The sequence below is a fragment of the Mesoplodon mirus genome (assembly GCF_964341445.2).
Source record: "Mesoplodon mirus genome assembly, chromosome: 2".
Classification (NCBI taxonomy): Eukaryota; Metazoa; Chordata; class Mammalia; order Artiodactyla; family Ziphiidae; genus Mesoplodon; species Mesoplodon mirus.
In genome coordinates, this window is record NC_138977.1 from 224,932,706 (window position 1) to 224,958,181 (window position 25,476).

General features: G+C 43.8%; 1 protein-coding gene across 1 annotated transcript in view; it reads right to left on the bottom strand.

The window, feature by feature from the left end:
• Positions 1-25,476, bottom strand: part of ADAM12 (ADAM metallopeptidase domain 12) — a 397,973-nt gene that overhangs the window by 12,162 nt on the left and 360,335 nt on the right. Inside the window, exons 18-21 of the mRNA XM_082637797.1 lie at positions 24,273-24,381; positions 20,735-20,870; positions 20,024-20,132; positions 18,153-18,335 (exon numbers count right to left, since the gene is read on the bottom strand). Coding sequence (XP_082493923.1) covers positions 18,153-18,335; positions 20,024-20,132; positions 20,735-20,870; positions 24,273-24,381 — 537 coding nt within the window. The remainder of the gene's footprint in view (positions 1-18,152; positions 18,336-20,023; positions 20,133-20,734; positions 20,871-24,272; positions 24,382-25,476) is intronic.

Consider the following 25,476-nt stretch of genomic DNA (forward strand, 5'->3'; position numbering starts at 1 on the left):
ACTGGAGAAAAATCGAGATCTGTTATTAAATAGAGTTGTCTCGGGCTTCCCTGATGGCACAGTGGTTAAGAATCTGCCTGCCAACGCAGGGGACACAGGTTAGAGCCCTAGGCTGGGAAGATCCCACATGCCATGGAGCAACTAAGCCCGTGCGCCACAACTACTGAGCCCAAGTTCTGCAACTACTGAAGCCTGCGTGCCTAGAGCCCGTGCTCCGCAACAAGAGAAGTCAACACAATGAGAAGCCTGCACACCACAGCAAAGAGTAGCCCCCGCTCACTGCAACTAGAGAAAGCCCATGCACAGCCACAAAGACCCAATGCAGCCCCCCCCCAAAAAATATAGAGTTGTCTCATTTCTCCATTTTCTGCTCATGTTTCAGCAAAAGCCACATATTTCAAATTTTTTAGAGGGATGAGAACAAATTTTTAGATCCAAATATAGCCCCTTGCTTTGACCATCACAGAGAATTCTCAGCTGTTATCTCTTTCTGCATGATCAGCAAGAATAAGTGCATCCTGCTTATCCAGAGGGATCTCCCCAGGAATACTGGGTGTTATCACAGGAAAACGCCAGAGATGCCACAGAGATCCCTGGTGAGCTCGTGCAGGGCTGCGGGGCAGCATAAACATCGCTCACCATCTGGCCCATCCCTGGCCCTGTAGAAATAGACACTTCATGATAACACCAAGGACAACTGGTTCTCTGGGAAATGCCTCAACTTCTTTTTACTCTTTATTCAGAAAAAGCAGAGGTCCTTTAAAGAGCACTTTTACACCTAGCTGGAAGATGTCCCTGGTCCCTTCTTTCTAAAACCACCTGAAAACAGTAAAGAAAATGCACAAGAAGGAGCAAAATTCCACCTCTGAGAAAAACATATAGCCCCACATGAATATATGAGAAAAGGATGCAAAGTGTCCAGCAGGCTGGGCTGAGGAGAGACCACGGAAGGGACACCTGCGTGGCCAACCTGGTGAAATGCAGAGGGGGGAGACATCCACCTTGCCTGCCGGGGATAAGAGTACAGAGTGCGCAGATGATGATGTGTGTGTGTCAGGGCTGAAGGAGCAGCAGATGAGCCCAACAATCTGTGCACACCAGGAGCAGGGGAGGGGACGTGGAAGGGTCTCTGCTGAAATCAGGAGAGGCCAAACCACCACTATCCTTCAAAGCCCGCTGTCCCATGATCCCTGATGAGGTGGGCAATTTGGAGGTGGCCCTGAGCTCTGACTTGGCCTTTCCCCCAACTTTCCTGCAACTGGTTGTTTTTTCCAGGAAGACCTCGCTTCATTTAAAGAGGAATTTAGATACATTAATCAAAACTACTGAAAGAAGGAAGGAAGGAACCATGACCAACAAAAGGCAAACTAAGAAGCCACTGGCAAAAATGTATACATAAGGACATGAAAAAGGAGCTGGCAAAAGTCAAGTGAAAAGGGAAAGGAAAAAAAATAAAGCAACAATGCAAACCAAGGACCAAGACAGTACTGAACACAGTCAGGGCTGTGGGGACCAGCTTGAGGGAAATGAGGAGAAGTTCAACGGTAAATGACAAAGACCACAGACAAAGGTGATACAACATATACATAAATGGTGTCACTTATGGGATCTGAACAAATAGTAAAGAGAGAAAAGATACCCAGGTTTATTTTGTAAAAACTTTTCTGAAAGAGTCAAGTCTATGGATTGAAAGTGTACACTGTTTCCCTGGGTGAAATGAATCAGACTCATCAGAATTAAGACATAATTAACAGGATACAGAGTCATGTCACTTACAAGGAAAAAAGAAATAAGCCAGCTTCTGATTTCTTCAGAGCAGATAGAGGAAGCATGCATCTAAGAGTTTCAGGGAAAGAAAGTGTGATCCATTAATTTTATGCCTAAACTGTCATTGAAAAAATAAAGCAACAGCCAAGTGTCTTTGAACATACAAAATTCAGGGAATATACTTCCTAAGAGCTCTTCTGGAAGGAATTCTGGAAGTCCAATAGAATGAACTTCAGCCAGCCAGGAAAAGAATGGCTCAGTGGCAAGGAGATTAAGCACTAAATCCCTTCAATGTAAACCTAAGGGTAACAAAATTGTGGGAATTATGGCTACAAAACAGAAAGTAAATGTTATTAGCCATAATAATATAGACATTCTAGAACTAACCAAAGTTGGGAGGTGGATCATCCATTTCCAGATATATGGCAGGCTGAGTTATTTTGACCTACCTTCTCTCTAAAATTGTTGGATAAAATGTATTTAATAGAAGAAATGGACAAATTCTTAGTAAGGTACAATCTCCCAAGACTGAATCAGGAGAAACAGAAAATATGAACAGACTAATCACATGTACTGAAATTGAAACTGTGATTAGAAAACTTTCAACAAACAAAAATCCAGGACCAGATGGCTTCACAGGTGAATTCTATCAAGCACTGAAAAAGAGTTAACACCTATCCTTCTGAAACTCTTCCAAAAAATTGCAGAGGAAGGAACACTTCCAAACTCGTTCTATGAGGCCACCATCACCCTGATACCAAAATCAGACAAAGATACCACAAAAAAAGAAAATTACAGACCAATATCACTGATGAATAGACTCAAAAATCCTCAACAAAATACTAGCAAACTGAATCCAACAACACATTAAAAGGATCATACACCATGATCAAGTGGCATTTATCCCAGGGATGCAAGGATTTTTCAATATCCACAAATCAGTGATACACTATGTCAACAAACTGAAGAATAAAAACCATATGATCATCTCGATAGATGCAGAAAAAACTTTTGACAAAATTCAACACCGATTTATGATAAAAACTCTCCAGAGGGGCTTCCCTGGTGGCGCAGTGGTTGAGAATCTGCCTGCTAATGCAGGGGACATGGGTTCGAGCCCTGGTCTGGGAAGATCCCACATGCCACAGAGCAACTAGGCCCGTGAGCCACAACTACTGAGGCTGAGCGTCTGGAGCCTGTGCTCCGCAACAAGAGAGGCCACGATTGTGAGAGGCCCGCGCACCATGATGAAGAGGGGCCCCCGCTTGCCACAACTAGAGAAAGCCCTCACACAGAAACAAAGACCCAACACAGCAAAAAATAAATAAATTAATAAACTCCTACCCCCAACATTTCTATTAAAAAAAAAAAACAACTCTCCAGAAAGTGGATGTAGAGGGAACCTACCTCAACATAATAAAGGTCATATATGACAAACCTACAGCTAGCATAATACTCAATGGGGGAAAGCTGAAAGCATTTCCTATAAGATCAGGAACAAGACATGGATGACCACTCTCACCACTTTTATTCAACATAGTTTTAGAAGTCCTGGCCATGGCAATCAGAGACAAAAAAGAAATAAAAGGAATCCAGATTGGCAAAGAAGAAGTAAAACTGTCACTGTTTGCAGATGACATGATACTATACATAGAAAATCCTAAAGATGCTACCAGAAAACTACTAGAGCTCATCAATGAATTTGGTAAAGTTGCAGGATACAAAATTAATACACAGAAATCTGTTGCATTTCTATACACTAACAATAAAAGATCAGAAAGGGAAATTAAAGAAACAATCCCATTTACCATCACATCAAAAAGAGTAAAATACCTAGAAATAAACCTACCTAAGGAGGCAACTACTCCAAAACTATGATGCTGATGAAAGAAATCGAAGATGACACAAACAGATGGAAAGATATACCATGTTCTTGGATTGGAAGCATCAATATTGCCAAAATAACTATACTACCCAAGGCAATCTACAGATTCAAGGCAATCCCTATCAAATTACCAATGGCATTTTTCACAGAACTAGAACAAGAAAATTTTAAATTTGTATGGAGACACAAAAGGCCCTGTACAGCCAAAGCAATCTTGAGAAAGAAAAACAGAGCTGGAGGAATCAGGTTCCCTGACTTCAGACTATACTACAAAGTTATAGTCATCAAAACAGTATGGTACTGGCACAAAACAGAAATACAGATCAATGGAAGAGGATACAAAGTCCAGAAAGAAACACACACACCTATGGTCAATTAATCTATGACACAGGAGGCAAGACTATACAATGGAGAAAAGACAGTCTCTTCAGTAAATGGTGCTGGGAAAACTGGACAACTATATGTAAAAAAATGAAATTAAAACATTCTCTAACAGCATAAACAAAAATAAACTCAAAATGGATTAAAGACCTAAATGTAAGACTGGATAGGCAGAACACACTTTGACATAAATCACAGCAAGATCTTTTTTGATCCTTCTCCCAGAGTGATGGAAATAAAAACAAAAATAAACAAATGGGACCTAATTAAACTCAAAAGCTTTTGTATAGCAAAGGAAACCATAAACAGAATGAGAAAACAACCCACAGAGTGGGAGAAAATATTTGCAAATGATATGACCGACAAGGGATTAATCTCCAAAATTTACAAACAGCTCACGTGGCTCAATATCAAAAAAACAAACAACCCAATCAAAAAATGGGCAGAAGACCTAAACAGACATTTCTTCAAAGAAGATGTACAGATGGCCAAGAGGCACATGAAAAGATGCTCAACATTACTAATTATTAGAGAAATGCAAATCAAAACTACAATGAGATATCACGTCACACCTGTCAGAATGGCCATCATCAAAAAGTCTACAGACAATAAATGCTGGAGAGGGTGTGGAGAAAAGGGAACCCTATTGCACTGTTGGTGGGAATGTAAATTGATACAGCCACTATGGAGAACAGTATGGAGGTTCCTTAAAAAACTAAAAATAGAGCTCCCATATGATCCAGCAATCCTACTCCAGGGCATATATCCTGAGAAAACCATGGTTCAAAAGGATACATGCACCCCAATGTTCATTGCAGTGCTGTTTATGATAGCCAAGACATGGAAGCAACCTAAATGTCCATCAACAGATGAATGGATAAAGATGTGGTACATATTTAAGATGGAATATTACTCAGCCATTAAAAAGAATGAAATTTGCAGCAACATGGATGGAACTGGGGACTATCATACTGAATAAAGTCAGAGAAAGACAAATACCATATGATATCGCTTATATGAAGACTTAAAGAAATTATACAAATGAACTTATTACAAAACAGAAACAGACTCACAGGCTTAGAGAACGAACTTATGGTTACCAGGGGGTAAGGGTGGGTGGGGGAGGGATAGATTGGGAGGTTGGGATTGACATATACACACTACTATATATAAAATAGATAACCAACAAGGACCTACTGTATAGCACAACGAACTCTGTTCAATATTCTGTAGTAACCTTAATGAGAAAAGAACTTGAAAAAGAATAGATACATGTATATACATGTATAACTGAATCACTTTGCTGTACAACTGAAACTAACACAACATTGTTAATCAACTTTACTCCAACATAAAATAAGAATAAAAAATTAAAAAAATAAAAACACTAATAACTCATTACATGTTAACATAAATAATATTTCTTAATGAAAAATTATAGTTTTTGATATAAAAATAAATTCAGTGGGAAGAAAAAAATATTAAAATGTTTCTTAAAAGCATCAAAGAGCTACAAGATAGCAAGATGTTATCAGGCCAACATCTAAGTGAAAGGAGAAGCCCAGAGGGGTAAGTAGTACACTGAAGCTATAGGCCAAATTAGGGAAACCTGGGTTTTGGTTTTGATACCCTTTTAAGGTGAGGGATGCAGGAGTCGAAGGTCAGCACCAGCCTCAGTTCAGTAGGGCACCATTCTCTTCCTGACCTCTCCCTGATAAAGCTGGGCCCTGCAAAGGACTGTACCTCAGGGTAAGAATATTCTAGAAGTAAACACATACTACTGTCCATCCCTAGCAGACACAAGAAGAGTTCTCTTGGTGCTGGGCAGACCAACCTATAACCACAAATTGCCCCTGAGGACCTGAAGCTGACATCACATCATCTGTGTGGCTCATAAGCCCTGAGCCATTTAAAGGGGCCTCAAGCTGGTGCTGCCCTGGGCACCTGACAGAGGCAAATTACACCCTCTCTGGAGGAACAGACTTCATCCTAGACCTGAAAGAGCTCCCAGAGAATTTTCCAGAAAATTAAGTAGCTCATAGTAAATGACCAAGCACCCAAAGAAGCAAGGGATCATGAGAGGGAGAGGGGGAGAGGGGGTAACACACCCAAAGAGTTTAGATTTGGAAATTATTGGAACAAATTTTCTTACTGTATTTAAAAGACAAGCCTCATGTCTGAATAAGAACCAAAGAGAATGTCCAGAAACAAAAAGTAAAACACAGCTGAGTTTAAGTACACATTTTGTTATGCTTAGTTTAATACCATTTATATAAACTGAAAACCACAAATTACTATATATTTTCACGGATACCTATTTATGTAAAAATACTTGAAAAGTGCTATAGAAAATCAACACCAAACAGACAGAGATTATACCTGGAGGGAGGCTGAGGTAGTCTATACTGTTTAATTTTTCCTTTTTTTAAAAAAAGAAATGTATGCATATTATATATCTGAAATTGAAATAGGTGTATACATAGAAAGACAGGTAACAATGGTTATTTCTATGTAGTATAAATATGGGTGAATTTTAGATCATTTTTACTTTTATATATTTTAAATACAGGTATTCCCCAATTTTTGAAAGTTCGCTTTACCCCACTTTTACAAAAGACCTACATTAGTACCTGTTTTCACTTAACTGAAAGAAATCCAAAGAGGATCTTTGCTTTTACAAAAACAGGCAAAAAGCAAAAAAAGCTTTCAGCATTTTTTTGGGCAGCAGACGTTGTAGAGACAGCTTACCCTGAGCAGAGGGAGGGGCCCCACTAAGGTCCGTCCCTGTGAACTACACTCAGCATCTCAGCATCAAGCTGCCAGAGCTTTGAACTGTGTCTGCAAGCATCTGTGCTTTATCTCGATTTATTTTTTGCATCCCTTAACAATACGTGTCCCAAGGTAATCGCTTCTTTACTTTATGCCATTTTGGCTTATGAAGGGTTTCACAGGAATGCTCTGCTTTCGGATATCAGGGAAATCTGTATTTAAAATATTAACAATAACAGAATTAATTTTCTTTTTTATAAATTTATTTAATTTTTGGCTGCGTTGGGTCTTTGTTGCTGCGCGTGGGCTTTCTCTAATTGCAGCGAGCGGGGGCTACTCTTTGTTGTGGTGTGTGGGCTTCTCACTGTGGTGGCTTCTCTTGTTGAGGAGCACGGGCTCAGTAGTTGTGGCACGTGGGCTCTAGAGCGCAGGCTCAGTAGTTGTGGCACCCGGGCTTAGTTGCTCCGTGGCATGTGGGATCTTCCCAGACCACGGCTCGAGCCCATGTCCCCTGCATTGGCAGGCAGATGCTTAACCACTGTGCCACGAGGGAAGCCCCAGAATTAATTTCAATCTTTGGGCCAAAGGAGAAAACAAAAGAGAAAACATAGACTATTTAAAAATTATAAATATGGAAAACACTACAAGTTAGAGTCAGTACAGACAGAGCAGTGTTTGGGAAATTCCTAGACTTACGTGCCATGTAATCAAGTATGAATAAAAATGAAATAATGATCTAAGAAGTTAGAGAAAGAAAATAAACCTAAAAATAGAAGTGATAAAGATAAAAACAGAAAATAATTAGTAAAATAAAAAATTAATTACTATCATTTAGCAAAGACATTACAGACATTCTAATAATGTTAGATATTTTCATTTAATTATCACAAAGTCCAACGAGAGAGATATTATCTCAGATTTGTAGAGGGGAAATGAAAGTAATGTTTCTGTGGTCTAACAATAGTAAAAGGAAAGTCATATATAAAATCTAGAGCTGGTTCTTTGGGGGTAGGAGGAGTTGAGGAGAAACCAGGTAAATCTAATAAAGAAAAGATAAGCCAATAATGGACAAATAAGTACACAAATACAATGAACAGTGCTGAGGATTAGTTAGGTGGTCATCTAGAAAAATAAAGTTGGATTCCTACTTCATTTTATACACTAAAGAGCAGATGGATCAAATATTTAAATGTGAAGAAAAGATCATGAAGGTATAAGAAATAGAAAAACGTATTTGTCATCTTTGGGTAGACAAGCCTTTCTAAACATGACAAAAAAAAGTGGCAAAGGAGGCGACAACACAGTTTATGAAAAAGGGAAAAAACAAATGGATTTTAAACCTGTGGAAAGATCCTCCATCTCATTTTTAGGAAGAAAAATGTAGATACTTTTTTTTCCCAACCTATCACATTGGCAAAGATAAAAAAAAATCCTCTGAACGCACTATATTGGTGAAGACTTGGGGAACAGAAATTGGGACGACTCCTTTGGAAGCATTTCTGCCTCATCTACCAAATTTCTAAATGCATATGGCCTTTGATCAGCAATTGTGCTCCCAGTAATTTATCCCACGTCCATCGTCATGCATCGGCCCAAGGTACCTGGGCAAGAATATGCCTGTTTGAAGGAGCAAATGATTGGAAACCACCCATGTGGCCATCAGTAAGGGATTGGTTAAAGAATCTACGGTGTGGTTCTACCATGAAATACTACACAGCCAGTGAAAAGGATGAGGTGGATCTGGAATAACCAAAGTAGAAAGAAGTACGGAGTGTGCTGCCATTTGAATCCAAAATAAGGATCTAAGGTTTGAAATAAGAGTGATAGCAAGGTGACGGCTGCTGAAGATGCGTGACAGGCGGCCAGGTTTCACTGTACCTTCCTCTCCAATTTTGAGTGTCTGAAATTTCCAAATTTTCCATAATCTCTCACTCTGCAGAGAGAGACAGGTGGAAGAGACTTTTCACTGTATTCTAAATTACATTTTACAAAAGTCTAGTAGCAATGATTGCTTCTGGGAAGGGAGCCTGGTGACAAAGGTGGGAGAGAGACTGTTTTCTGAATAACCCTTTACACTGTTGGAATTTTTTACTTATAGGCATCCATTGCCTGTTACAAAATATAAAGGTAAAGTATCAGGCATCCGGGTTTTTTTTCATGTACAATCTGGGTGTTTATAGTAACAGAAGTGAGTGGAAAACAAACATGCCATTGACTACTGTAATGAGTTAAACGGCTTCCCTCTGAAGTGATTTCTCTCCAGGGAGATAAGGGTGCTTCCCCGTGCAGTAACTTTAGAGACATCAGATGGGTCTGTCATGTAAATATTAGTGTATTTTCTACAACACTGCATTTCTTGTGGTTGTACCGTTACGGGAATAAAGTCAAGTGCCTTCAATGCTAAAGGCTCAGAAATTTTTCTTAAACTGATTTCATGTCCTATGCAAGTGTTTTCTACAACCTGCATGACTAGTACTTTGTAAAACTTGTTTACGCTTCAATTGTACATAGTGTTTTTTAAAGAAATGTATTTTTATTTAGATACCTTCAAAGTTGACTTCCTGTGTGTGAAGCATTGTACAATGATACATTTCTCTTTTGAGTGTCATTACGGTTGTACAAAGGTTTTCACTGGTTCTGTATTTCTACAGTTACTGACAAGCATGTAACGCTGACTTTATCCTACATATAGTTGGCGTTTCAAATAAATGGCTTGGATAGAGAAAAAAAATCAGTGTATGATATGAAACTCAACAAATTTTAGCAGAAGTTTCTGGAAGTACTGGGCAGGCAGAGGTTAGCAGGAGTCCAAAACCTTGGTAGCTACACTTTACATTTATAGGAGTAAGTGGCTCCAATTTTTGCTAACCCATGACTCACTGATATGGCAGCCCCTCCCCACCTCCCAGGGAGTAAGTGAGCCAGTGACAAGGCTTATTGTTTACGACTGAAAATTCACATCAGTTCAGCATATTTCCTACGTGTCTACTGTGTTCAAGGGCCTGGGCTGAGGTGTACCTGGAGATGAATAACTCAGTCTTGTGCCTTCTGAAAGGGGGCAGGACAGGTGTCCGGGTGACTCTGAGTAAGGAGACCCCTGGGAAGACTGCAGAAAGGCTCGGGGGGTGGGGGTCTCAGAGAACACCTGGGCAAAAGGGTGAAACCTAGGGAGCCGAGAGAAGACACAGAGGATGCTTCCCAGCACGTTTTCTCAGTTATTAGCTTTAGGCTTCCCTGTAGTAACGAAGGCTTTTATAATGATTTTCATCTCACTTCTTTGGGAGAACATCTTGACGAATGGATTCTTGTGAGTACTGGTTTAAGTATCGGACACCCACACAGGTCCCAAGCGTGCAAATCCTCTTTCAAATCCATTCAGATACCGAATTCATTCTGTTGAAGATGACTTGGAACGTTTGGGCTCAACCTCAGAGCGACCAGCTATCGCCGGATGGTTCCTAAATCATGGTCTCAATTAATTTGTTTGGCTCCTATTTATATCCTTATAAAGCATTTATGAATGAGTAGTTATTCTCACGAATAAGAGCCTGTGTTAATTGTTCATCACTCTTTGTGTGGGTTGGGAGAGGGAGGGCTCCTTGAAATAGCTCTCCCCCGCTCTCTCTGAGGCTACTTAAGCCAAGTCTGATTGCTCTACAGTCTTAGAAGAGATGTACAAGATTGGCCAGTCTTGTCTTACAAAATACGGTGTGTTGTACGTTCTACAGACACAGGTAAGGTGTGGATGAGGAGAAATGTCATGTTTGTCAGAAACGCTGAACTGAAAATCTCCACCTCTACAAAAAAGGCATGGAGGATTTTTCATTTAAGATGCTGCGAATATCCGGAATGCAATGCAACTACTGCTACGGTTCTGAACAAGGGCTGGTTCCAAGAAAGACAATAGTAGACAAGAAGGGCTGGAGTATGATACTGTTACAAGCAAAAGCAAAGAGAAATGCAAGACTTTCTTGTTACAGTCTGAGGCTCTGCACGATGCCAGAAGGTACCCACCCCCCCTTCACCTTTATCTCTGGCAAAAGTGGGGGAAATGAATGAAAGGTCATCAAGGCAGTCAGTGATCTGAAACATGCTCATCATGCCAGTCTTCCTGCAGTTTCTGCCTCCCTCCCCTCTCCAGCCACCTGCTCGTGCACCCATTTTAAGACTGCAGGCGGAGGACATGGGTTTGAGCCCTGGCTCTCCCGCTTTGGGGGGGGTCTTGCTATTTTTTTTTTTTTTTTTTTTTGCGGTACGCGGGCCTCTTACTGTTGTAGCCTCTCCCGCTGCAGAGCACAGGCTCCGGACGCGCAGGCTCAGCGGCCATGGCTCACGGGCCCAGCCACTCCACGGCATGTGGGATCTTCCCAGACGGGGGCACGAACCTGTGTCCCCTGCATCGGCAGGCAGACTCTCAACCACTGCGCCACCAGGGAAGTCCCGGGGGGTCTTGCTATTTAGCCTCACTTTACCTTGTCTCCTCCTCTGTCAAATGGGGCTGTTGGCAGTACCTGCCTCCTAGGCCTCCTTGAGAGCATTAGAAATGCCTGCAAAGTGCTTAGCCCAGGAGCATCAGCCACATAACTGGCGCTCAATCCGTGCTTGCTATTTTATAACAATTCAAAACACAACTGAGAAGCTCCTTATGCCAAAACACTTAGTAAAACAACTCAAACACACATAGGCATCTATAGACCACTTGGTTATAAGAATAAAAATAGAAATTAATCCTGCCATTGCTGAACTTTCTGCAGCACAGACCAGTTGTGCCAGAAAGAGGGTTGGTAAGCATTCTCACAGGCCCATCTGCTGTCTCAGGAAAGGACTTTAATTCAGCCAAAAGCAATCTAAGAGACAGATTCGGTCGTCGTTTTTTGCTTCCTATTGTTCTAGTAAAGAAGCTAATCTGACTGGAAAAACAATCTTAACCAGTCAGTTCCGTAGTATAACTCACTGATAAGATTCCACGGAGAGAAAGCACGTCCTAACGTTTTCCAGGAAACTAAGGGCTTAAGTCCAGATCAAGTATGACCACACATCAGCACGTATAATTCAAATGCCATTTTAAGGGGCAAACCTTAACAAAAATACAGATAAATGCTAAGTGATGCTTTCAGGCGATTTTTACGTGTTAGGAGAATGGCCCATCTATGGATTGAAGGTGCTACTTACACTCCCGTTAGAATCATGGCACATTTCAGACTGACAGCAGAAAACTGCGTTTCGATCCCCAACTTCTTAGCACAGCCTTCTCTAGACATAACTCTGTGAGCAGAGAAATCTATTTTGTAGATGTGACATTGAACGTGTTTTGATTTAAACTTTAAATGAATGGATGAAGCCTACTAATTATAATAAACTGCATAAAGGATTTCAGTGTGCCACGTCCTAGAAATTTAACGAAGCTCCCAGAGTTTGTCCTCGATCCTTTCCTTTTCTCATTCGGGAATAAAGTTAGGCACACTGGTGTTGGTGGGTAAGAATGTCCCCTGAATGTCTTCACATTTTCTAGTCTTTTGAGTCACACTTATTTTTAAATTCATATTTAGTAACCTGAGACCCTCTCTTGTGTGATGGTCTCAGGGTCCCTGGGTGGTGTCTGTGTCGGGGGGCTGCGCCTGCCACCTCCCACCCTGCGCTCCTCCAGGCTGCTGTCTGGGTCCTCTCCCCGCAGCTCAGGCCTGACTCTGCAGGAGGCCGTCCTCCCCCTGCACACATGCCCCTGGTGAGACTGCAGCGTCTCCTTCATCTGCCGACCAACTCAAGACCGGCACGAGGCCGCAATGGTTAGCCCCCTGCGCTGAGGTTTGGGGATGTAAGGGCAGAAAAGGGAAACGTAAAACCCGGTGTCCGACGTTATTTCTCCTAGAGTCGCTGGCTCTCCCAGTGCTTCTCGGGCCCCCTTCCCTCCCGGAAGTCAAGTCGGTTGACTTTACAAACGATGTCTGGGGTGAGAGAAAGTGATTCTTTCGCTCTATGAAGCACAGCTCTTGAGCTCACGTGCCCCCATCTCTCCCCCTACCTGGGCATCAGAGCTCCAGCCTGCTGCCCGAAGATGCCCCTCCAGAATTCTGCTCAAGACATGTGTTCGGTGTGCATGTGTATTTCCTCCCCTTATTATAAAACGATCATACAGTAAAATGGACTTTTCTGGGGTACAAAATTGGATGATTTTGAACACTTTTTTCATCAGAGAAAAAACACCTAAAATACCTTAAGGTTAACCGTCATCAGAAAGCCTCTCAAAACCCTCCGGGATCCTTCTGTAGCCACTCCTGGAACTAGCCCTGTTTTCCTTTCCTCCTCTTTCCCTTCCAGAGCCTGAGATAAACTCTCTATCCGGCAGCTGTCAGTGCAGAAGACCTCCCCCAGTGCTTCTGTCGTGGCTTATATGATGGAAATGGATGCTGGTTTGTCTGATCTCCTCATTTAAGTGCCCATTCCTGGTGGATTGCTAACCTAATATACAAGGTAGGGCAGGGGCCAATGCCAAGCAGAACAAAGACAGTCTATCATGCTCCCTGCCTATGCACACAATTGTAGGTGACCACACACCCCTGTGACCTCTTATTTTTTTCATCATTTTTCCAGCCTTTTCTCAAGCCCACACTTTGCCTTTCATGCTCAGGCTGTGGTTCAGGAGACCTTGGCAGCCGTCAGCTAAAAGCTAGATGAATACACTGAATTATTTTCCTCTAAAAGAGCTGACAGGATGAAAAGGAAATGAAAGTTCGTTTCCTCCATCAAGGCTGAGGAGTTAGTTTGAGAAGCTTGAGTTCCAAGGCTCATTTCCCCGAGAAGGAAATGGTAGCCCAGAAAGGCCCATTTGTGGACAAGAGAAGGAGTTGATTCAACTGTCCTTGATTTTTAAAAATCACACAGAACATCTGATGGGACATTTTCTATAAAGAATTAACTTACCCTTCAGATGTGAGGCTGACCACGACTGTGGTGTTTATGATAGCGTTTTCCTTCCAGAAAGTGTAGATGGTAAGTCTGGAGGAACAAAGCAGGGCTGGCCATGTAGCCATGTGTCTGTCATGTCACGTGGGACAGGGCACTCGTAATGCTGAAGTACAAAGTGTCAGTGGATTCAATCCGTGTTGCCGAACCAGAGCCACCTCCGAATAGGCACTGCACTTGCACGGAATTAATGCCAGTTCCCTCCGTGTGATGGGAGGGAAAGTGAGAGCTTAATCTGTATCATATGTCTCGGAAAAGCTCCAGACAGACAGACACCAGCCTGGAGTGAGAAGTGTGGATTTTTCAGTTACTAATGTTTAAAGGGTAACATTTCCTCAGTTTCAAAAAACAGAATGAAGGCCTTTTTCGGGGCCTGCCTTAAAGGAACTCTTGAAGGCGTCGCTTCTGTAGGCATTCACTGCTGGTAGGAAAAAAGACACCAGCAAGTAGAAATATCCTTCCTATTAGAGACAGTCCTAGATTCACACGGTACACAGGCAAGCTGCTTAAACAGAGACAGGAGAAGCCTCAGTACCAGGGAATCCTTGGGGAAGTGGCTTATGGGCTCTGAGAATATCTGAAATTTGCATACAAAATATTGAGTAGTGGTGCATCTTCTGATGGTTCATAGCCTTCATCAGCTTCTCGAATAAGTCCAGAAAAGTTTAGAAGGTGCCCACCCCTTCCACCCATGTAAATCCAAGACAGGTTCAAAACCAATGTTGACAGAATGGTCAACAGACAACAAAATAAACAGAAGTTATAGGTGGATCTTAAGTGACTGAAATGGGAGAGGACTTCGTAAGCACAAAAGGAATGGGCGAGTTCACCAAAGATTAATAAATTAAATATTAAAAACTGGAATTCCTTTTATACCAAAAAATAGCATAAATAAATAAAACTGAAAGACAAATTAGGGAGATGTTTACAGTAAATTACTGGAAAAGGGTAAATATTCTTAGAAAATGAACTCTAACAAGAGGGAGGAGATATGGGGATGTATGTACATGTATAGCTGATTCACTTTGTTATAAAGCAGAAACGAACACACCATTGTAAAGCAATTATACTCCAGTAAAGATGTTAAAAAAAAACAAACTAACAAATCAGGAAGAAAAACTCTCTCTCACAGAGGGAAAAAATAGGCAAAGATGGGAACAGACAACTTACAGAACAAATATAGTTAATAGCAGCTGTATGCTGGAGCTGGCTGTAAGCAGCTCATGTCAGCTGATTCTCTACTTCTTGTTCAGTGACATCACGTTAATAACTTGAAATTGATCATGGTGGAGTTTTTACAGCAGAGAAATTACCTACAAATCAAGGCTTTTTTTTTTTTTTGGACAGCCAATTTACCAGCACACCATTTGTTAATAGATATACAAAAAGCAGTTCAAGTGTCCTGGCAATCAAAGAAATGCAAAAAGAAATGAGATCTGGACAAGATGGAATAAGCACATTTCACCCTATTCCTCCTGCAAATTATAACAAAAAAGCCTGGAGAAAATTCATAAAGCAGCTGACACTCTAAAAGTTGCAGGAAAGTAAATGGACTGGCTAGGGACCTCAGAACTCAAGGAACGACCCAGTAGTGAGTCCTTGTTTTTTGTTTTCCCCTTCTTTATATCTTGGCCTGGGCTCTGGAGAGCCTCCCATCTGGAAATGCCAATAGCACTAGACAGACAGACAGACAGACAGACAGACACACACACACACACACACACACAAGCCGGAGGAAAGCCTGCTATCTTTAGCTAAAAGAACAGGAGAAGGGTGACCCAGTAAGAGCAACATTTGACCATACCTGACCTTACTCTACCTCTGGGTGAGCACTAGGAAAAAGCCATGCCCTGCTGTCCCCACTGGGCACCACATCCTGGAGCTGGCAGAGCCCTGCTTTCCATTCCTCCTTGCAATAACAGACCTCATCTCTTCCCTGGAACAGAGACTGTGGATGGAATTTTTCAGTGGATTTCTCATCACCGTAAAGACCAGAAGGAAGCAGAACAACAGTTTTCAAATGTTGCAAGACTAAAACAGTTAACCCAGAATTCTATATCCATTGAAAATATGCTTCAGGAATAAAGGTGAAACAGACATTTTCAGATGACGGAAAACTAAGAGAATTTGTCACCAGCAGACCTGCTTTCGAATGGCTAACTTGAATAGCTGAAGGAAGTTTTTTCAGACAGAAGGGAAATGATAACAGAAAGAAACCTGGAACATCAGAGTGGAGAAAGAATGGAAAGGGTGACTATGTGAGTAGATACTGTAAACCATTCTTAAGTTTAAAAAATTACGCTTGATGTTTGAAAGCAAAAATGACAACATCTGAAGTGCTTCTCACTATGTAAAGGTAACACTTAAGACATCCATATCTTAAAGGGAGAGGGATAAAGGGACCTAAAAGGAGGTAAAGCTTTTACATTCCACTTGAAGTGATGAAATATTGATACTAGTAGGCTGTGATAAATTATGTACCTATATTGTAATCTTTAGAGGAGCAGTTTTCAATCAGGGGTGACTTTTGTCTCTCAGGGAACATCTGGCAATGTTTAGAGACATGATTACACACGCTACTGCCATCTATGGTTGGTAGAAACCAAGTTGCTGCTAAATATTCTGATACGCGGGTCAGTCCCATACAACAAAGAGTCATCCAGCCCCAAATGCCAACAATGTCGAGGTTGAGAAACCCTGCCCTAGGGCAGCCATACAAAAAAGTGCAGCCAGACAATATAAACACTATTGACGAATCAATATGGAATAGTGAAAAATGTTCAACAAATCCACAGGAAGTCAGGAAAGAGGAGTATGATAAAAACATTAAAATGGTAGACTTCAATTCTAACATATCAATACTTACATTAAAAGTAAATGGTCTACACACATCAGTTAAAAGACAGTGACTGACGGAACAGATGAATACACGACCCAACTATATGTTGTCTCTGAGAAACTCATTTCAAGTCAAATGACATAGGTAGATTAAAAGTAAAAAGATGGAAAAACACATACCTTGCAAACCCTAATCAAAAGAAAACCGAGGTGAATGTATTAATGTGAGATAAAGTAGATTTTAGAACAAAGTCATCAGAGCTAAAGAAGGACATTACATAATGATAAAAGGGTCAATCCACCAAGAAGACACAATAATCCTAATTGTTTTGTACCACAAACAACAGAGCTTCAAAACACATGAAGTAAAAACTGATGGCCGAGAAGAGACGCAGTTATAGTTGGAAACTTCAACATCCCTTTCAGTAATTTATAGAACTACTACACAGAAAGATATTTTGTTTTATGTATCAAATGCGCAAAGCTTTGAAATGTTAATACTTAGTACTAGTATGGGAATGTAAGTGCGTATCCATCCTGAAAAAATGTTTAATTTATACATTAAGACGCTTAAAATGGTTATACCATTTTTCAACCCAGTAGTTTCACTCTTAGGAATCTCTCCAAGGGAATAATTAAAGTGGTCCAAAATTTAGCTATCTAGACCTTCATAAGAGAGCTATTTATAATAGTAAAAATTGGAGATATCCAAACATGCCCAGTAATTGGCAAGCACTTAAAAAAGTATTCTACATACACATACAGTGTTGCCGATAAAATAACATTTTAAACAATTTTTAATGCCATGGTAAATGGGAATGACTTTTAAGGCAAAGAAGTAGAATATATATAATGCAATGTACATATAGAATAATCTAAATTATGTTAAATAGACATTTAAGTATACAAAAATTGATAGAAGAAAATATAACATTGATAGCAGTGAAAAATGACCAGCGATTATATCTTTGTGCTTTTCATTTGGTTGCTTTTACTTTTCTCCCCACCTCCAGTTTCCTGTTGTTCATGTCATAACAAACAAACTGTTACTTCCAAAAACGGCATAAAAATGAGATCATATACACAAAGTATCTTACACACTCTTGCATCTGGTATGGAGAAACTAAATCGGTGGTAACATTTTTGTAAATAATTTTTGAAGGTGAAAAAGGTAAGAAAGTAGGCCCATTATCATTCCTAAAGTGATCATCTCTGTTTTATTGCCCAGGCCTAATTATTCACAGTGCCACCTGTCACTCTCAAAAGTGTCACGGTCTAGATGACAAGTTGAATGGGCACCCTCACTATTCTGAATAGAAAAGATAAAAATATTCCTAATAATACCTAAAATATATTGCACCATAACTAGACACCAAGCACTGTACTAAATGCTTTACCTGGATGATCTTGTGTATCCATCTCAGGAGCTGAATTATCTCCATTGTATACGGGTGCTGAGAACTTAAGCAACTCGCCCATGTTCAGACTTTAGCAAGTAGCAGAGTCTGGATCTGAATGACCTCCATCAAATTAACAACTGAGGGCGTACCTGGGCCTGTCTGAGTGCAGGGTTGGCCGGCAGGGGTCTGGCAGGGACGCAGGGCACACGAGGAGCTGGGTGCAGGGGCGGGAGTCCTCGCTGAGAAGAGCTGGGCAGAGGGGTGGCCTCAAGGGCTTTGAGGGGTCTGCTGATGTCCACATGCTGACACTGCGGCCATCTCCTGGGATTGTCCTGTGGGGTCAGAGCAAAGAGCCATGATGGGGCCATTACTGTGTAATCCCTGGAGGGACAAGCAGTCCTAACTCACCTGCTCTAGCTGCAGGGGGAGGGCAGGTGGACGAGGGGAAGAAATCAAGGGATTACAGCAGAGGGCATCTGTAATTATTGATGTCAGCTTCAGGATTCTAACAAACCACCCTCCCCCACCCCCAAACCTGGAATAGTGGGGTTGCGTTCTATCTAAATGTTTAAAAACTGGTTTAATTCGTTAGCAAGTAGGTGCAAGGCAGAAGCACCAACATGCATGAAGACACAGACCAGATCTTAAGGGAATTCCAAAGGACTTGTGAAAATGAGACGTCGTTCAGTGTACACCAGGCTCGATGAGAACCGAGGAAAACTCCTGGGGAAGGAGCATCGGGGCGGAGGTGAGGGTCTGGGTCTGGAGGACCGTCTCCTGCCTGGTGGCCTTGTTTTTAGCGACAGATGAGAACGGATGCAGCGTGGGTCTCATGCCCCCTGCTCCTCCCTGCCTCCCTCCTTTCTTCCTTTCTTTCTATAAATAGCTTTATTGAGGTTTCATTGACTATTAATTGCATATATTTAAAATGTACAACTTGGTAAATTTTGACATAGATTCACACCCATGAAACCATCCCAGTAAGTAAAGCGAAGAACATATACATCGCCCCGTCTTCCTTCCCTCCCTCCGTCCCCCTTTCTCCGTCTCCCAGCAGCTATTGATCCGATTTCTGTCACTATCAATTGGTTTGCATTTTCTAGAATTTTATATAAATGAAATCATCATTTTTGGTCTGGCTTCTTTCACTCATCATAATTACTTTGAGATTTATCCAAGATGTAGTGTGTATCAATAGTTCATGTTTTCTAATTCTGAGTAGCATTCCACTGTGTAAATATACCAAAGTGTGTTTACCCTTTTACCTGTTGATTGATATTTGGGTAATTTCTGGGTTTTGGCTCTTCAAGATAAAATTGCATCTTTGGCTCTTGCAAAGGAAGCTGTTTTTCCTGTCTCCCATGGTTAGGGGTGAAAGGTGATAATGCTTATTAGGGAAGGCTGTCTCCTCTTTGGAACCCAACCCATAGGTACATCAAAAGCACTTGGTGGGGGAACCTAAATATCAGAGTGAGCACTAGTCATAACTCATCAAGGTAGCAGGAAAGTGGAGAGACAGGAGGGAACCATGAGGTACTTTGGTTTGAGGATCCAGCTCTTTGAAGCCATCGGTTGGACAGAGATTCTATAGCCCAGGGCTGGAGCAAAATGGGCCCGACCAAGGGTTCAGTGTAACTCTCAGAAATACCCTGGGAGTAGCAGCGGGCCACAGAAGCTCGCCCAAACCCAGTCAGTGGCATTCTCAAATCACAGAAGGGGTCTAGCAGCAGGACCCTGCCTGGTCAGCATACCCGGTGGGCCTCCTAGGACTGCGGCCACCTGGGTGACTGCAGGGATGATGACTGTGTAGCGTGTCCTGCAGGGCACATGGCCTCCGTGGGACCTGGCACCGTGAGCCTCTTCCAGCCCCAGCCACCACCTCGGGAAGCCCCTGTGGTCCCGAGGGTGCTGACCCAGCCTCTCACAGCAAGAGGCTGCGGGGGCTAGTCCTGCTCAAGCTCTTCTGAAAAACCTGCATCTTCATGTGCTTGCTCGCTTCTTATGTTTGTTCAAAACTCACCTTAGGTGTGTTGGAAGATGGCGGCTTCCTCATCAGCCCTTTGCTGAGGTGGGTAAGGTGAGCCTGACTAGGCTGGGAGCCACTGGATGGCCGGGAAGGGCGCACACACCTGCAATGCAATCCCAGACACACTTGCCGAGGGCGCTGTCTCCTCTGCCTGACTTGACTTTTTCTGTTTTGTTCACAGTGACACGCAAAATGCAATTCACTTCTTTTAACTTAGTGTGGTAAACATGCAAGAGAAAAGTTCTCTAACGCTCTTACGAGATTAAAACATAAACATTGAGTTTTTTCCCCCCAAGCCATTATTCTGTTAAATTAGTTCTTGCAATCCAGAGACACACAGCTTGGGACACCTGGGAGACGTTTTGCGTAAAGCTGGCATTTTAGCAATGATGTCTTGGAATATATTTGGATTGAAAGCTACCCCATCTGATAAAAATGTTTTAATATTCCATCTTGTAAAAAGTACCAGTGTAAGGGTGGGAAAAACACACCAGCGGAATTCATCAACACCCTGCTTATTTATGTAATAAATTGCAAATAGTTTGAAGGGAAAGTGAAAGGGGCAGCTGGTCTGGCAGAAATGTTAAAACACCAAACCAACAGAAAACCTGACCTCTTCTTTGCTAAGGAAACACAGTGCGAAGCAGCCCATCGCACATTCTTTCAAATGCCATTTCTTGAAAAGATGACCCTAACCCAGGGTACCTTAGCTTTTCAATGGTGGTTTTTTTATCTGTAAACAGCAGTCGTATCAATGTCTTCCTTTTGAGATAAACCATGAATCCAGCAGCAAGAAGACACAGGATGGTCACCAGAATTCCTATCGTTAAACCTTGGTTACCTGAAAGAAAGCACATTTGACTCAGAGAAGGAGGCATATAACTAAAATACGGGGAGTATCAAACTGTGACATTTACGGCAAAAGGAACTTTGAAGGAAGGACCAGAAATGAAGGGAGTAAATCCCTGAATCGTGTACCGATAAATTAGTCTCACTTCAAAGGTCGTGTCTGAGGTGCAATCTGCCCTATTATTCATTTCTGACAAGTCTGGAACTTGCTAAACGGGAATACAGTCTGGCCAGTGGGACCATATCCCTGGTCACATGGGCCCCCCAGGCATGACAACAGCAGGGGAATGGTGGCGAAAGTAACAGGGAGCTGTCACTGGAATCCCATCAGAATTAAAGTGGTCCCCAAACTGCACTCTTCCCAGCCCCCATTACAAATATGCTCCTGCAGGCTCCTTCCTCTCTCATTCTTTGGTGTTGGCGTCTGTTTTTGTTTTTTGTATTTTTTTTTAGACCAAGACCTTACACTTCTGGATATCATCAAATTAGAAGGTGAAAAAGCAAACTCAGTTTAAATGCCCTTGGGTTCTGTTTCGTTATGTTAGGGACTTAAAAACGCAGCCTGGGAGGAGGGGCAAACCCCTTTCTCTGGGAGGATGCTGTTTATTTTATCTAAGGAAACATCCCCCCTTTCTGTGATATGATCCCATTTTGTTTAGTGCAGAGACACGAAGACTCCTCAAGGGTGTGGAAAGGAAGGGAAAATCAAACCATCCCGCTGGTTTCTAACTGCAGCTGCGGTCAAGGGCCGTGTGGGGAGGGCTCTCAATGCCGGGATTTGGAGGACCTGCATTTGCAGTTTCACCAGGGCGGTGAATTCCTTGAGAGCACAGGTCTCAATTCGTTTGTCTCTGTTCTCCTGCCAGCAGCCATCAGGCCGTGTGCCCCCTGGTAGGTGCCCTGCAGTCCTTTCGGGCTGCTGGTGACAGCTGTGGAGGTGGCTTCTGTCACCAGGGCTCTCCCACCCCACCTCCAACCAGGACATTCAGCTGGCTGGGAACCAGAGTAGCAGCTGCTCCACACCCGGGGGGAGAAAGGCTTCACACCCTCTCTGTTTCTGGACTTCGTCCCCAGCTGACAAGTCCTAAGAGGGATGCGTCTGAGTCTAAGGCAGACAATCAACACGGGACCGTCTTGATTCACTTGTGTTACTGGAAAAGCCTCGCTCTGGCTTCCTGGCCCAGATGTCCCTCCTTCGAGACTGTGGGCTGGCAGTCGCAGGTGCCTCTGGTGAGGATGCTGTTCTCTCTTAACACAGCTCATTAAAAAGAGAGCAAGAGGCTTCAGCCGGATTTCCTAGTTCCATACTTCCAAATTCCTACATCTTAAACTGATGAGTTATCAGTCAAACACTGACTGGGCCGCACGCTGAGCTTGCTCCCCCCCACCCCCGCCAGGCTGCCTGTCTCCACGAGCTGCTCAAGCCAGAACCCCAGGCAGTGCCATCCCCGCATCCAGTGCAGGCGCTGCGTCCCATCGAGCCTGCCCCCTGTGTCCCCTCCGTCCCATGGCCCACCTTCCTGAGTCTCACTGTCACCCCGCCCATCACAGCTTCTCGTCCGCGCTGTGCCCGCTGAGTGTCTCCCAGGACCCGGGGGAGCAGCTGGTGCCTGGCAGATGCTGGAGAAATACTTGCATCATGTACTTCTGGGCCACAGGCAGGCAGGCGGGCTGGGGGTAGTGAGGCCCAGGGCGCGGCTATGCCATGTGCAGCCATCAGCCTGCTTCTGTGGCCCTTCTTTTGTAGGTGTTTCAGGGGGAGGAGTGTAAACTTACTTTCCTTTATGATATGACGGCAATGGTGGATGAGTCCGGCTCTTCAGTTGTTTCCATTTTTAAAATATTCTTACTTGGTACAATGAAGAATTGGCAACTCTGTGGGTTCGCCCAAAGTTTAGGAAACCCCCAAACCTGAGTCCCCCTGGTGTCCACACCAAAAAGGGACCCAGAGCATGTGGCCTGTCTCCCGCCATCCTGTCCAATTCCTTGAATGCCATCTGGCTCACTTGAATGCAGAGGATGGAACAGGTGGCACGGCCCCTGATGCATTAAAAACTAAAATGCTGCTATCTTTTAACAATAATCTCTTGATGGCCAATTAGAAAATTGACGAAGTTGCAGCAAGAGGCCAGTCATCAAGGTGGGGACGCTGGGCCAGGCCTGGCTTATTACCCCCTGGGATGGATGTGTGCTAAGAGGAAAGACCTTGGGGCCCTTTTTCCACTTGCTGCGGGGCCGGTCTCGGGAGCGGTGTTGAGACACGTCCATCTCTAAGCAGAAGGGTGCCCAGGAGCTCACCTCCCTTCCTCACAGCACTGTTTCTCCAGATGTGCCTGCTCAGAGGGTCTCTCCCTCCTGGCCCTGTGCCCCCTGCCTGGTCCTGTAGAGCAGTGTTGAGTCTGTTGTCATGGAAACAGTGGCCAAGCCACAGATTCAACCCTGCCTGTCACAGTGGGACTCAGGACGTATGACGTCCTCCGTAGTGGCGTTAGCCACCGTCTGAGTGTCCAGGGGCTCAGGTGGGCACCGAGGTGGCAGCACAAGTATGCTCGGGACACTCCTGCCTGCCCACACCCCCCACCCCCGGCTCGCGGTGGGCTCTCTGCACTTTCACTCAGGCCTGCCCCTTAACTGGCTGACAAGGGCTCAGAGAAGACAGTCCTGGGCTAGGAGACCACTTCTCAACGTCTTTGAGGAGGAAGGAACTGACAGGCCCAGCACAGCCGCCCCTAGGGGCTTCTTCACGGGCAGACTGTGCCTCGGTCTTAGCTGTGTGACTCTGTGAAAGTTACTTAACTTCCCTGAGCCTCGGGTCCCTTGTAAGGAAAGAAGAAAAACGCCAACTTCTGTCAGGATTCGATGCGCTAATGCACATGAAACGTGAGGCACGGCAGGTACCAGCGGCTCAGCAAAGAGAAACTGTTGCTACCTCTGCTGCTACTGCTGGGACCTGTCCCTTTGTGAAGAGGAGGGTGTCTTTCTAGCAAGAGCTTTAAAAGGCATTTGACCTCACACCTCTTAGCCCTGGTACACAGAGGCTGGCCTTGACAAAATCCTTTGATTCGACAATGAAGTTCAGGCCCACTTGGCAGTCTGCGGCAGAATGACCTTAGCTAAGAAAATGTCACAGGCTAAGACCCGGCAAACTCAGCCTCTGAGTAAAGCAGAGCGACAAGTCTCTGCAAAGATCAGGAAAGGACTAGAGAGGGTCTGGAAACAGAGAGGCCTCGGGCTGTGTGAGGTCTGCGTGGGGTCCTCAGTGGGTTTCCGGGCTGTGCACCCGCCCGATAGCTGGTGAGCCCTCAGTCTTGCTTGGAAGGATCCCCCGAGGGCCTGGCTTCCCACTGCCCCCAGGGGCTCAGCCCACGCCCCGGGACGCGCCGTCACCACTAACCTGCTTGCCGGATGGGGCCGCTGTCTTTGCTTCCTCCAAAGCCAAACTTGTCACAGAAGGGAGGGGCCCAGTGGGCCTCGCAGTGACAGTTCTTCCTATTGTTACACACCTTTCGGGCAGAAGAGGAGTAAGACACCAAGAGGGAAGCAGGGTTAGGACGCACGTCCCCCGGGGGCAGCGCTAAGTCTCTGAGCCCTAATTGAGCCCGAGAGCAAAGCAAAGGCCCTGTGGTCAGAGCCCCCATCACACCGATACAGTCAGACTCCACACATGCGGCTGTGAGGATAAACCCTAAACCCAGCACCGCACAGGTGAGCCCAGAGCCCGAGGCTGCGGATTAACATAATGTGCTGTTGTTACATCAGCAGCTATTGAGAGAAGGATCGAGACTATTAGGGCTCACCCACTCCTTTCAACCCCTTTTTCTTCTCAATCTCCATGTCCCTCTTTTTAAATCCAGGAAACCCTCCTGATCTGGCCGAGATGAGAAGCCCTCTCAGTGGTAAGGAGGGGCCCCTGCTTCAGGGACATGGAATCCATGCCCTTGGGCATCATGGGCCCGACAACCCTGGGCACCTTCAGACGGGAGGCTCGGGGAGGCTGTCACACGTGGAATTTGCCGGAACCAGTGGAGTACGAGCGTGAAAATGAGAGAATTATTTCTATGACAATGAGGCTGAATGCTTTGGGAATGCTGGATAAATGCAAGTTACTAAAAAAGAACTTTTGACAAATTTGGAATGGGCGGAACAACTGAAAAATGATCAGGAAAAGCCGCAAAAGACAGGAAGGTTGCTCGTTGAGTGTTTCCCTTCTGCTTAGAGAAACAAACGGTACGTCATAGATGGTGCACTTTGGATAATTTGTATACTGAAGTCAGGGCCGAGCTACGGATGCGGGATGCAGCCAAACACACACTTTTATATTTTAAGACACGATAACTGTTCCGGGCATTTCTCTCATTTGTGACGTTTCCCTGCTGTCACAGACTCTTGTTTTCTGAATCAACCACCTGCCCCAGATGTTTCCTACAAGACAGTCAACAGTCAGGAAAGCCTATGATAAGTGAGAAAGCGTGTTTCTATGAAGCTAACGCTAAGCAGAATTAACTACCGTGCAGCACAGCCCATGTTGCCTCGAGTCTGCGTGTCCTGCCTGTTTCCTCAAGAGATGGTGCTGCTGAGGCACGACTCCCTGGGGTTCA